Source organism: Salvelinus alpinus, chromosome 10 (assembly GCF_045679555.1).
Source record: "Salvelinus alpinus chromosome 10, SLU_Salpinus.1, whole genome shotgun sequence".
Lineage (NCBI taxonomy): Eukaryota > Metazoa > Chordata > Actinopteri > Salmoniformes > Salmonidae > Salvelinus > Salvelinus alpinus.
In genome coordinates this window covers 59,778,043-59,790,847 of record NC_092095.1, presented here as the reverse complement: position 1 = coordinate 59,790,847, position 12,805 = coordinate 59,778,043, and the positions used below count along the sequence as shown (strand labels likewise).

General features: G+C 42.2%; 1 protein-coding gene across 1 annotated transcript; it reads left to right on the top strand.

Moving 5' to 3' along the window:
• Positions 1 to 1,223: 1,223 nt before the first annotated feature.
• On the top strand, positions 1,224 to 11,971 carry LOC139532455 (zinc finger protein 239-like). The gene is made up of 2 exons (XM_071330043.1): positions 1,224 to 1,550; positions 7,529 to 11,971. Exons 1-2 carry the CDS (start codon positions 1,358 to 1,360, stop codon positions 8,359 to 8,361), a joined length of 1,026 nt encoding a protein of 341 aa, XP_071186144.1. The 5' UTR covers positions 1,224 to 1,357; the 3' UTR covers positions 8,362 to 11,971.
• The last annotated feature ends 834 nt before the right edge of the window (positions 11,972 to 12,805 follow it).

Genomic DNA, 12,805 nt, shown 5'->3' with positions numbered 1-12,805 from the left:
TCGCATCTATGCACTCTCCTTCTCTCACCTTTTCCCTTCGCTTGTGGATTTCAATGCACAACACATCAGCTGTATGTGACCAGGAGAAAAAAACTTTCCAAGCCAAACCATATCATAACCCGTAATGGGTTATGATACAGCCTACATCGTTGTCACCATATTAGCTAAAGTAACGTCATAGTCAACGTAGCTAATAGAAATAATAGGTTAGTAAACTCGCTACAATCATGCAGCAATGTTACAGTGTACAGTCAGTAAGCAGTTCAGCACTTACACCGGCGGGGCCCAGTGGTAATAAATGAGTAAAACCAAAAGCTTACCTTGACTTGGAAGAGTTCCAGTGTTGTGTTGGATAGTCATAGCCAGCTAGCTAACATAACATCCCTCTGTTTGAGTAGGCTAAACTAGCTTGCTGCATTTGCTAGCTAAGCAAGTGAAACAAAGAAAATAACAGTCTCTCTCTTGCTTCTCCTTAATTTTGGAAGAAATTAAATTGTTCAAAACTGTTCAACTATTGTCTTTCTCTCTTTTTGACTGAACTACTCACCACATATTATGCACTGCAGTGCTAGCTAGCTGTAGCTTATACTTTCAGTACTAGATTAATTATCTGATCCTTTGATTGGGTGGACAACATGTCAGTTCATGCTGCAAGAGCTCTGATAGGTTGGTGGACGTCCTCTGGAAGTTGTCATAATTACTGTGTAAGTCTATGGAAGGGGGTGAGAACCATGAGCCTCCTCGGTTTTGTATTGAAGTCAATGTACCCAGAGGAGAACGGGAGCTAGCTGTCCTCCGACTACACCATGGTGATACCCTACAGAGTGCTGTTGAGGCTACTCTAGACCTTCAATGCAAAAGTGTCTATTAATACATTATTTGGTGACGTGAATATATTTAGTATAGTTTTATCTAAAAAGGATAACCTTTTTATGTTTTACTATTTAAATTTGTATAAAATTCACTGAGGAGGATGGTCCTCCCCTTCCTCCTCTGAGGAGCCTCCACTGGTCTATTATTTTTGGCTGGTTGCTACCAGCCGCTAAACTAGGTGTCCCGTCCTTCCAGGTTGTTGGCCTGAGGTAGGACTACATAGATTTAAATAGTGAAATAGGGTGGTGGGGTTGTAATGAGTGTAGGGTTAGATGGTAGGGTATTTTACTTTTTTCATGCAAAGTATAAAGGATTTATACTCCAGTCTAGTTGGTGGCGGTAATTCAACATTTATTGGATGCCAACCGCCGTTAAACCTCATCGAAGAAGAAGAAGAAGAACGCTAAGCAGAATCAGAGATAGAGGTTTCAACCAACATTTCTTTGATAAAGCGAAAACATAGACTTTCATAACCATTGCTAATATGTCAAAGCTACAGATGTTGAATATGTTTGTCACCGAGCGTTTGTCGGCGGCTGCTGTGGAGATATTCGGAGCCGTGGAGAAGACCGTAGCAGAGTATCAGGAAGAAATCTGCCGTTCAGCGGAGGAGAACGAGCGTTTACGCAGGCTGTTGGATTTGGTTAGCAAACCAGAGATAAAGTTACACAGAGCAGGTTCGTACAACATTCTGTTGTTGTAACGAGATTTGACTAATAGACTAGATTCATGTTTATTTTAGATTTTTTTTAACCGTTATTTTATCAGGGAGACATTCGTGTGCAGGGTTGCCAGGTCTAGCTAACATTTCTAGACAATGACTACTCAAAACCTGCCCACAAGGCCTGAAAACTAGCCCCAATTTTGGGGGCGCAGTAAGAGAGGAGTTGCCACGTTTATCCAATAAACCCTTTTTCCATAACGTTATCGAGCGAATTAAGAAGGAATATCCACGTCACGACGTAAGAATCAAAATTCGTTTTTACATGAAAATAACAATTATTGCGAGCTAACGTGATGTAATCGAGGAATTTTAACATGTCGCAAGAGGAAAGATAAATCGCACTTATTAAACTCGCCAGATAATTTTCCATCAACGGATGTCGATTTAACTCGTTTGACTGCTATGATTGTAAATCAATCCCATTTGCGCATGTGTATAGCTATAGATAAATCCGACAGAAGAGTTTGAGTGATGAAAGTTGGACAGAGGATCACAATCTCTGCGCAAGACACACTTGGACGAACTTCAGGCTATTTTCTGGCAGTTGTGTCTTTACGTGCCAGCAGGGTTGGGTAGGTTACTTTCTAAATGTAATCCATTACAGTTACTAGTTACCGTTCCAAAATGTAATCAGTAACGTAACTTTTGGATTACCCTAACTCAGTAATGTAATGTGATTACATTCCGTTACGTTCCCCTTAAGAGGCATTATAAGAAGACAAAAATGTATGTTTACTTTATTTAACCTTTATTTAACTGTTGAGCCACATCTATTGCAGAATAAAACAATGTTAACGTTTACATAGCTGGCCATATATGGATGTTAAATTTTACTTTATAGGGTTGGTTATGTCGGCTTCTTCTAACCATTCACTTTCTACTACATATAATAATACAATTAAATTATATCTTTACATTAAAAACCAAAGTCTTTCAGAATTCCAGTCATTCCAATAAATGCTATACACCCTGGTCTTTAAGAATAGGACTTCGAAATATGGAAGGATAGATTAGCCAAATTGTTTTTCCTGAGCATGACCCCAAAACTAAGGACTTATTAGCCAGCACTGCTATGTTGTTTATGATTTTGTTGTCGTGGAGGTCTGATTGGGCTCATTGATTCGAGTGGGAAAATAAATGCAGAGCTCTTGGAATGGCATGCACTAATGAAAAATGCTATTTACATGTGAAAAATGAATGCCATATGCTGCATTTGCTATAGGCCTATTGTTTACCTTTTGTTGGTGACACGTTGATATCTTGATAATATGCAGCTATTTAAAGGGCAAATCCACAGATGAAACAATAACAAAAAGGCCACCCCGCCTCTGTTTTGGTAAAAAGCTGAGGGATCGGCCTGGAGAAATGTAACCAGTCTCAGATTAATAGACAGCTATGGATGAAAGGACTGACCATCCATGATATAAAAAATATTGTTTTAACCATGTTAAGAGGCTTTACAGTGTTTGTTTACATTTACAATGTTTTAGAAACATTGGAGTAAAACAAGCTTATATTTTTGGTTCTTATGGAATGTGACAGTTGAACTAAGCTCATGAGGCATTTATAAGTTCTATTCTTCAAGAATCAATTGATATATATATATATATATATATATATATATATATATACACTGCTCAAAAAAATAAAGGGAACACTAAAATAACACATCCTAGATCTGAATGAATGAAATATTCTTATTAAATACTTTTTTCTTTACATAGTTGAATGTGCTGACAACAAAATCACACAAATTATCAATGGAAATCAAATTTATCAACCCATGGAGGTCTGGATTTGGAGTCACACTCAAAATTAAAGTGGAAAACAACACTACAGGCTGATCCAACTGATGTAATGTCCTTAAAACAAGTCAAAATGAGGCTCAGTAGTGTGTGTGGCCTCCATGTGCCTGTATGACCTCCCTACAACGCCTGGGCATGCTCCTGATGAGGTGGCGGATGGTCTCCTGAGGGATCTCCTCCCAGACCTGGACTAAAGCATCCGCCAACTCCTGGACAGTCTGTGGTGCAACGTGGCGTTGGTGGATGGAGCGAGACATGATGTCCCAGATGTGCTCAATTGGATGGTCTCACAAGGGGTCTGAGGATCTCATCTCGGTACCTAATGGCAGTCAGGCTACCTCTGGCGAGCACATGGAGGGCTGTGCGGCCCCCCAAAGAAATGCCACCCCACACCATGACTGACCCACCGCCAAACCGGTCATGCTGGAGGATGTTGCAGGCAGCAGAACGTTCTCCACGGCGTCTCCAGACTCTGTCACGTCTGTCACGTGCTCAGTGTGAACCTGCTTTCATCTGTGAAGAGCACAGGGCGCCAGTGGCAAATTTGCCAATCTTGGTGTTCTCTGGCTCCTCCTTGCACAAAGGCGCAGGTAGCGGTCCTGCTGCTGGGTTGTTGCCCTCCTACGGCCTCCTCCACGTCTCCTGATGTACTGGCCTGTCTCCTGGTAGCGCCTCCATGCTCTGGACACTACGCTGACAGACACAGCAAACCTTCTTGCCACAGCTCGCATTGATGTGCCATCCTGGATGAGCTGCACTACCTGAGCCACTTGTGTGGGTTGTAGACTCCGTCTCATGCCACTAGAGTGAGAGCACCGCCAGCATTCAAAAGTGACCAAAACATCAGCCAGGAAGCATAGAAACTGAGAAGTGGTCTGTGGTCACCACCTGCAGAATCACTCCTTTATTGGGGGTGTCTTGCTAATTGCCTATAATTTCCACCTTTTGTCTATTCCATTTGCACAACAGCATGTGGAATTTATTTTCAATCAGTGTTGCTTCCTAAGTGGACAGTTTGATTTCACAGAAGTGTGATTGACTTGGAGTTACATTGTGTTGTTTAAGTGTTCCCTTTATTTTTTTGAGCAGTGTATATATATATTTTTAAAGAAATGCGATGGTGGCCGCAGTGCAGAGTAGGCCAAAAGTGGGCCAAAAACCTGCAGCCCACGAACAATTCGCCCGCAACATCGTTTTCCAAGTAACCCAATTGTCGGGGGAAACCACGGGCATGGCAACCCTGCTCATGTGACGCATTGTGATATGTTAAAAGGAAGAGGCTATACAAACACGCCTGGTTCCCAAATTGATGACGTATGTCGCGCAGTTGAGAGTCGAGTGGAGACGAATGGATTCGGTTCAGTTAGTTCAGTCAGTCATTCTGGTGATACTAGTTTATGCTGGCTAGTTGTCAACATCAGCATTGCGCTAGTTTAAACGTGTAAAAGACAGTGATGTTTATATCGATGGGCGAGGGAGAAATAACTTGTGGTATTGGTCACCATCTGGATATCACTCTGATATCCCGTGTGGCTCAGTTGGTAGAGCATGGCGCTTGCAACGCCAGGGTTGTGGGTTCATTCCTCACGGGGGGACCAGGATGAATATGTATGAACTTTCCAATTTGTAAGTATGCTAATGTAAATGTTAAATGATATGCCAATTAACTAACGTGACGACAAACTCGATTCATTGGAATACTGCGTTACTTACTCCGTAAGCCACGCCCCAGGACATTGCTAGGCAGGTTGCAGTGTGACACGTTCTAATAGGAAAAAACGCCTCAATTTAAAATGGGTCCGCCGTGGTTCTGTGTAGCCGTGTTACGCTTACATATATGCAATACCAGTGTATTGCAGGTCATTTCGTCTGATTTAAGTAAAATATATTTGAGTTGTTAACAGGGAAACAACGCTGAGTCCTATACAGTTTGAGGTTTTACTTATAAAAAGTGTCCCAGTCCAGCATGCTTATCTCTGCCCGCTGGGCGGTGGTTTATGGAGCGCTCCTTGAAATAAGTTCCCCTAACTGGATCCGTTGGAAAACGGCTTTGTCTCACCACGCGGTTGTGGATGAACAGTGCAAAGTTGCTGTAATTCCGACTGGGCAGAAGTTGCTTCACCGTGCATCTGTGTCACATGTCGCTGGCGGTAGCTACTTGGTCAATTTGTTCCAGCCCACTTGATTATATTTCAAGTAGGATAGCAGCCTGCACGATAAATAATGTGTAATTTTGGTAGTAACCATCTGGGTGTCACCGTGATGGAGTCTACTGTTCAACCGGAAGAGTTTGCGCTGCAACCCGGCAACAACAAAACAGGGCACAGTCTGTCCTTCACTCTTGATTTCCGAGCACTGCTGTCCTGTAGTAGGGAGAGGGAGGTAGCTAGATAGTGTAGCCAATTGCCAATATCAGGCCAGAGTGACAGCTAAAGCACATTTATTGTAGTGATTTTCACCGAAAATGTACAACTGCGGCAACGTCTACATAAAAAAAAATCAACAATGGAATGAAGTCCCAACTTCGGCAAACAAGTTTCAAATTCTCGACAGGTTACGTGGGTACAGTAAGGATGTGGCGTGACTGTAAACGTCTTTGATATTAAGCATCTCAATCACGTCGCGTGATTTCGCATAGGTTGTTTGGTGACCCGTTACAAAATAGAACTAGTTAGCTGAGGAGGGCTGATTAGGACGACTGACTGAACCGAATCCGTTCATCCCCACTCAACTCTCTCTGCACGACATACGTCATCAATTTTGGGCACCAGGCTTGTCGTATAGCCTCTCCCATGCTAAAGAGCTTCGTCTCTTCCTCGGTCGTCACTAGATACCATAGCCTCAAAGTCATAAATCCCTCCTATTTCTTAAATGTCTCTTCATAAAATGTAATTTTAAACGTAACGTAACCACACGGCTAACTTTATGCCTAATCTTAAATAAAGTGTAATGAAACAGCAGGGAGCAGGTCTCGAACCCTCGACCTTCTAGCCCGAGGTCCGGCGCGCTATCGACTGTGCCGCAAAAGCATGCTCAAGCGGCAGAGTCGATTTCCGCGCTTATAAACCCAGGGTCGTTACACTACTCCCTCCTTTCAAAGAGCGCGTCCTCGCGCTAGCTTGCGACTCTACGTCTTACAGGAACGCGCTCACCAGCCAAGCACACGCACTGTCGTGGATGCAAGGTCCGATCACTTCCGACACCAATGTAATGAAACAGCAAGGAGCAGGTCTCGAACCCTCGACCTTCTAGCCCGAGGTCCGGCGCGCTATCGACTGTGCCGCAAAAGCATGCTCAAGCGGCAGAGTCGATTTCCGCGCTTATAAACCCAGGGTCGTTACAAAAGGTTAAATATATTTTTTTAATCAAAAAGCACATTTTAGCCAATTTTGACTTTGTGGCTGTGGAAACCCTTTCTCTCTTGCTATAAGCACCCTTGAACGAAACTCTGGTTCACCAACATTGCTTTATATAAATCACGTGCTGGGGGAGCGGCTCTAAGGACATTCCTGACCCGTAAACGACTAACCAAAATATAAAACTGACTCTAACCAAACCATTAACCTTAACACTGAACTTAAACTAATTTGAACTAATTCTGAAATAAAATACATTTTTGCAGATCAGGAGTGCACTTATAGTCTTTTCTGTGCTGTTTAGTGTAGACTAGTCAACAAAATCGTCTTATTTTTGAGCACAGAGAGGGCTTCCAAACAACATTTCTGATACTTTATTAAAGCTGGAATATGTAATTTTTTTGGCCAACTGACCAAATTCACATAGAAATGTAGTTATAGAGCTGTCATTCTCATTGAAAGCAAGTCTAAGAAGCGGTAGATCTGTTCTATATGTGCTATGCGCATTAATTCTCTGCTTCCCATTCTTAAGTTTTGTTTTTTACTTTCAGTTTTTTACACCAGCTTCAAACAGCTGAAAATACAATATTTTGGGTTATGGAGAAATATATTTCACAACAGTTTAGATGGTACAATGATTTGCTACACTATGCTTGCTTGTTTTGTCATTTAAACTGAAATAAGGCAAACTATTAGAATTTTAGCAACCAAGAAATGACTGAGCGATTTCTGCATAGTGCACCTGTTTAAGATATATTTTTTCCCTCCAGACTTCCAGGGACTGACTCCTGCCGTTCACCCTGAGCAGCAGAACTGTAAGCAGGAGTGGAGCCCCAGTCTGGGGCAGGAGGACCCAGAACCAACACAGATTAAAGAGGAACAACAGGAGCTCAGACTCAGTCAGGAGGACTCACCTCAGCCCTCATATCTGTACCAAAACCAAACTGTGGATGACGGAGAGAGGGGTATTCTACCTATCATCATAACTGAAGAGATCAAAACAGAAGCTGATGGAGAGGGCTACATAGTACCAGAACCAACCAGTGATCAGCCCCTTTCAGTTCATCCAGACTGCTCTGCTGCAGTGGAGAAACCATATCGGTGTCAACAATGTGACAAAAGCTTCACACGTAAGGGACACTTGACCATCCATTCAAAAATACACACAGGAGAGAAATCTTATCTGTGCAAACAATGTGACAAAAGCTTCATCCAGAAAGGCGACTTGGACAGACATACAAGGGTACACACAGGAGATAATCCATATCAGTGCAAACAATGTGGCAAAATGTTTAACCAGAAAGGAAGCTTGACCATCCATTCAAGGATACACACAGGGGAGAAACCTTATCAGTGCAAAGGCTGTGACAAATCCTTCAATCAGAAGATGGAATTGATATTGCATATGAGAGTTCACACAGGGGAGAGACCATATAATTGTCCTGTATGCAAGAAAAGTTACATGGCATTAAGCTATTTAAGACTTCATCAGCGTGTTCACACCGGGGAGAAACCTTACCAGTGCAAAGAATGTGACAAATGCTTTGGTTATAAAGGAAGCTTGAAGTCTCATATGAGCACTCACACAAAAGAATCAGCCTGAAGTGAGAACAACAAATGATTACTCACGTGAATTTCTTGTTACATCCAACTTGTAAATAATTTATGTTCTATTTTCTGGCATTTGACAACAAAACAAATGTAGTTATGTGAGAGGAGTGATAAAACATCAGTCAGTATCAGATTTGTAAGCTCATTTTAGCGCTCACTTTTTTTGGATACCTACTGGCCAGGACAATGAGGGAATTTGACAATGCTGGCCCGGCTGAAAAGTGATTGCATCCTTTTTGAAACCAGGCTGCCTCACGGGCATGAGCCACTCCTCCCTCACCGCTTTTGCCTGGTCACATGACAGGCCATAGTCCGGTGCACCGCGGTTCAGCCTAATCAAACTCCTGCACTGCTGGCTTCAGGAAGTCATCACAACTGTGTCTAGCAGAGCACACACTTGGATTCCTAAACAACAGGAGTTCATATTCAATTGTTTAACAATGACATACAGGATATTTGGGCCACTATCTTCTATCTGTACTTCTGTCTGCATGTTAGAATATTGTAGTAGCCTATTATGTCTTTGTTGACTATATAATGCAGCAAATATTTTATGTTTTATGTTTTCATTTTTTTGTGGGGGGGTAGATCAGCTTTAATATTGCAGACAGATTGTGGCTTTCAATGTAATTGCATCATTTCCAATCCCCCATATATGTTTTTGTGTGTGTGTGTTTATATATACAGTGGGGAGAACAAGTATTTGATACACTGCCGATTTTGCAGGTTTTCCTACTTACAAAGCATGTAGAGGTCTGTAATTTTTATCATAGGTACACTTCAACTGTGAGAGACGGAATCTAAAACAAAAATCCAGAAAATCACATTGTATGATTTTTAAATAATTAATTTGCATTTTATTGCATGACATAAGTATTTGATCACCTACCAACCAGTAAGAATTCCGGCTCTCAAGACCTGTTAGTTTTTCTTTAAGAAGCCCTCCTGTTCTGCACTCATTACCTGTATTAACTGCACCTGTTTGAACTCGTTACCTGTATAAAAGACACCTGTCCACACACAATCAAACAGATTCCAACCTCTCCACAATGGCCAAGACCAGAGAGCTGTGTAAGGACATCAGGGATAAAATTGTAGACCTGCACAAGGCTGGGATGGGCTACAGGACAATAGGCAAGCAGCTTGGTGAGAAGGAAACAACTGTTGGCGCAATTATTAGAAAATGGAAGAAGTTCAAGATGACGGTCAATCACCCTCGGTCTGGGGCTCCATGCAAGATTTCACCTCGTGGGGCATCAATGATCATGAGGAAGGTGAGGGATCAGCCCAGAACTACACGGCAGGACCTGGTCAATGACCTGAAGAGAGCTGGGACCACAGTCTCAAAGAAAACCATTAGTAACACACTACGCCGTCATGGATTAAAATCCTGCAGCGCACGCAAGGTCCCCCTGCTTAAGCCAGTGCATGTCCAGGCCTGTCTGAAGTTTGCCAATGACCATCTGGATGATCCAGAGGAGGAATGGGAGAAGGTCATGTGGTCTGATGAGACAAAAATAGAGCTTTTTGGTCTAACTCCACTCGCCGTGTTTGGAGGAAGAAGAAGTATGAGTACAACCCCAAGAACACCATCCCAACCGTGAAGCATGGAGGTGGAAACATCATTCTTTGGGGATGCTTTTCTGCAAAGGGGACAGGACGACTGCACCGTATTGAGGGGAGGATGGATGGGGCCATGTATCGCGAGATCTTGGCCAACAACCTCCTTCCCTCAGTAAGAGCATTGAAGATGGGTCGTGGCTGGGTCTTCCAGCATGACAACGACACGAAGCACACAGCCATGGCAACTAAGGAGTGGCTCCGTAAGAAGCATCTCAAGGTCCTGGAGTGGCCTAGCCAGTCTCCAGACCTGAACCCAATAGAAAATCTTTGGAGGGAGCTGAAAGTCCGTATTGCCCAGCGACAGCCCCGAAACCTGAAGGATCTGGAGAAGATCTGTAGGGAGGAGTGGGCCAAAATCCCTGCTGCAGTGTGTGCAAACCTAGTCAAGAACTACAGGAAACGTATGATCTCTGTAATTGCAAACAAAGGTTTCTGTACCAAATATTAAGTTCTGCTTTTCTGATGTATCAAATACTTATGTCATGCAATAAAATGCAAATTAATTACTTAAAAATCATACAATGTGATTTTCTGGATTTTTGTTTTAGATTCCGTCTCTCATAGTTGAAGTGTACCTATGATAAAAATTACAGACCTCTACATGCTTTGTAAGTAGGAAAACCTGCAAAATCGGCAGTGTATCAAATACTTGTTCTCCCCACTGTATATATATTTTTTATATATATATTTAATTTTTATTATTTTCCCCTAACCCTACCATCCCTCCCCTAATTGGAGTAAACTAATGAACAACAACACTTAGGCTTCTACTTCCATCTTATATATACACTATATACAGTTTACGGACACAGTATATTTTACAATAGTTATCTTTTGTTTGTTTTTAGTCCCTTCCTTCAGCTACCCTCAACCCCTCCCATATATCTCTGAACACCATCCAATTTTGATTTCTATTTGCCATATGTTTTCCAACTGTGCTGTTTCACATACGTTCTGAAACTATACACATTTTACGGACACTGTATATTTTACATTAGTTATCTTGTTATTTTTAGACCCACCCTTCAACTGCACTCAACCCCTCCCATCTATCTCTGAACATCATCCAGTTTTGATTTCTATTTGCCAGACCAAAGGACAGATTTCCACCTGTCTAATGTCCATTGCTCGTGTTTCTTGGTCCAAGCAAATCTCTTCTTATTATTGGTGTCCTTTAGTTTTGGTTTCTTTGCAGCAATTCGACCATGAAGACCTGATTCACGCAGTCTCCTCTGAACAGTTGATGTTGAGATGTGTCTGTTACTTGAACTCGGAAGCATTTATTTGGGCTGCAATTTCTGAGGCTGGTAACTCTAATGAACTTATCCTCTGCAGCAGAGGTAACTCTGGGTCTTCCTTTCCTGTGGCAGTCCTCATAAGAGCCAGTTCCATCATAGCGCCTGATGGTTTTTGCGACTGCACTGGAAGAATCGTTCAAAGTTCTTGAAATTTTCCGTATTGACTGACCTTCATGTCTTAAAGTAATGATGGACTGTCGTTTCTCTTTGCCTATTTGAGCTGTTCTTGCCATAATATGGACTTGGTATTTTACCAAATAGGGCTATCTTCTGTATACCACCCCTACCTTGTCACAACACGACTGATTGGCTCAAGCACATTAAGAATGAAAGACATTCCACAAATTAACTAGGAACACCTGTTCATTGAAATGCATTCCAGGTGACTCCCTCATGAAGCTGGTTGAGAGAATGCCAAGAGTGTGGAAGGATGTCATCAAGGCAAAGGATGGCTACTTTGAAGAATCTCATATATTTTGATTTGTTTAACACTTTTTTGGTTACTACATGATTCCATATGTGTTATTTCATAGTTTTGATGTCTTCACTATTATTCTACAATGTAGAAAATAGTAAAAAGGTGTGTCCAAATGTTTGACTGGTACTGTAATATATATATATATATATAACATTCTATTGGTTGCAAGAATTTTGTATAATAATAAAAAATGAAAAACACTGTTTTGAATCCGCCGTCATTTTGTGTATCAGTTCATGTGCCATGGAATCAGTATATCAAAAATCTCTTCCCAACTATTTTGCAATCTATATGCCACAGCTGTCAATTTTTTGGTCCTTAAATGAAACTGGTATACTTTTTTCTTTATCACAATTTTCTTTAACCAATTATGATCTTTAATGCAGGGCCGACAGACAAGTTCCTTTCTTCCTCCCCCTTCCACTTGCCTCTTCCATTTTTGCACTAATGCTGCAATTAGTTGGTTGTAATTTTGGGTAGAGCAGACATTTCCATATATTTGTGTTAGTGTAACGGATGTGAAATGGCTAGCTAGTTAGTGGGTACGCGCTAGTAGCGTTTCAATCAGTTACGTCACTTGCTCTGAAACCTAGAAGTAGTGTTGCCCCTTGCTCTGCAAGGGCCGCGGCTTTTGTGGAGCGATGGGTAACGACGCTTCGAGGGTGACTGTTGTTGATGTGTGCAGAAGGTCCCTGGTTCGCGCCCCGTATCGGGGCGAAGGGACGGTTTAAAGTTATACTGTTACATTGATGCTGTTGACCCGGATCACTGGTTGCTGCGGAAAAGGAGGAGGTTGAAAGGGGGGTGAGTGTAACGGATGTGAAATGGCTAGCTAGTTAGCGGGTACGCGCTAGTAGCGTTTCAATCAGTTACGTCACTTGCTCTGAAACCTAGAAGTAGTGTTGCTCTGCAAGGGCCGCGGCTTTTGTGGAGCGATGGGTAACGACGCTTCGAGGGTGACTGTTGTTGATGTGTGCAGAAGGTCCCTGGTTCGCGCCCGTGTCGGGGCGGAGGGACGGTTTAAAGTTATACTGTTA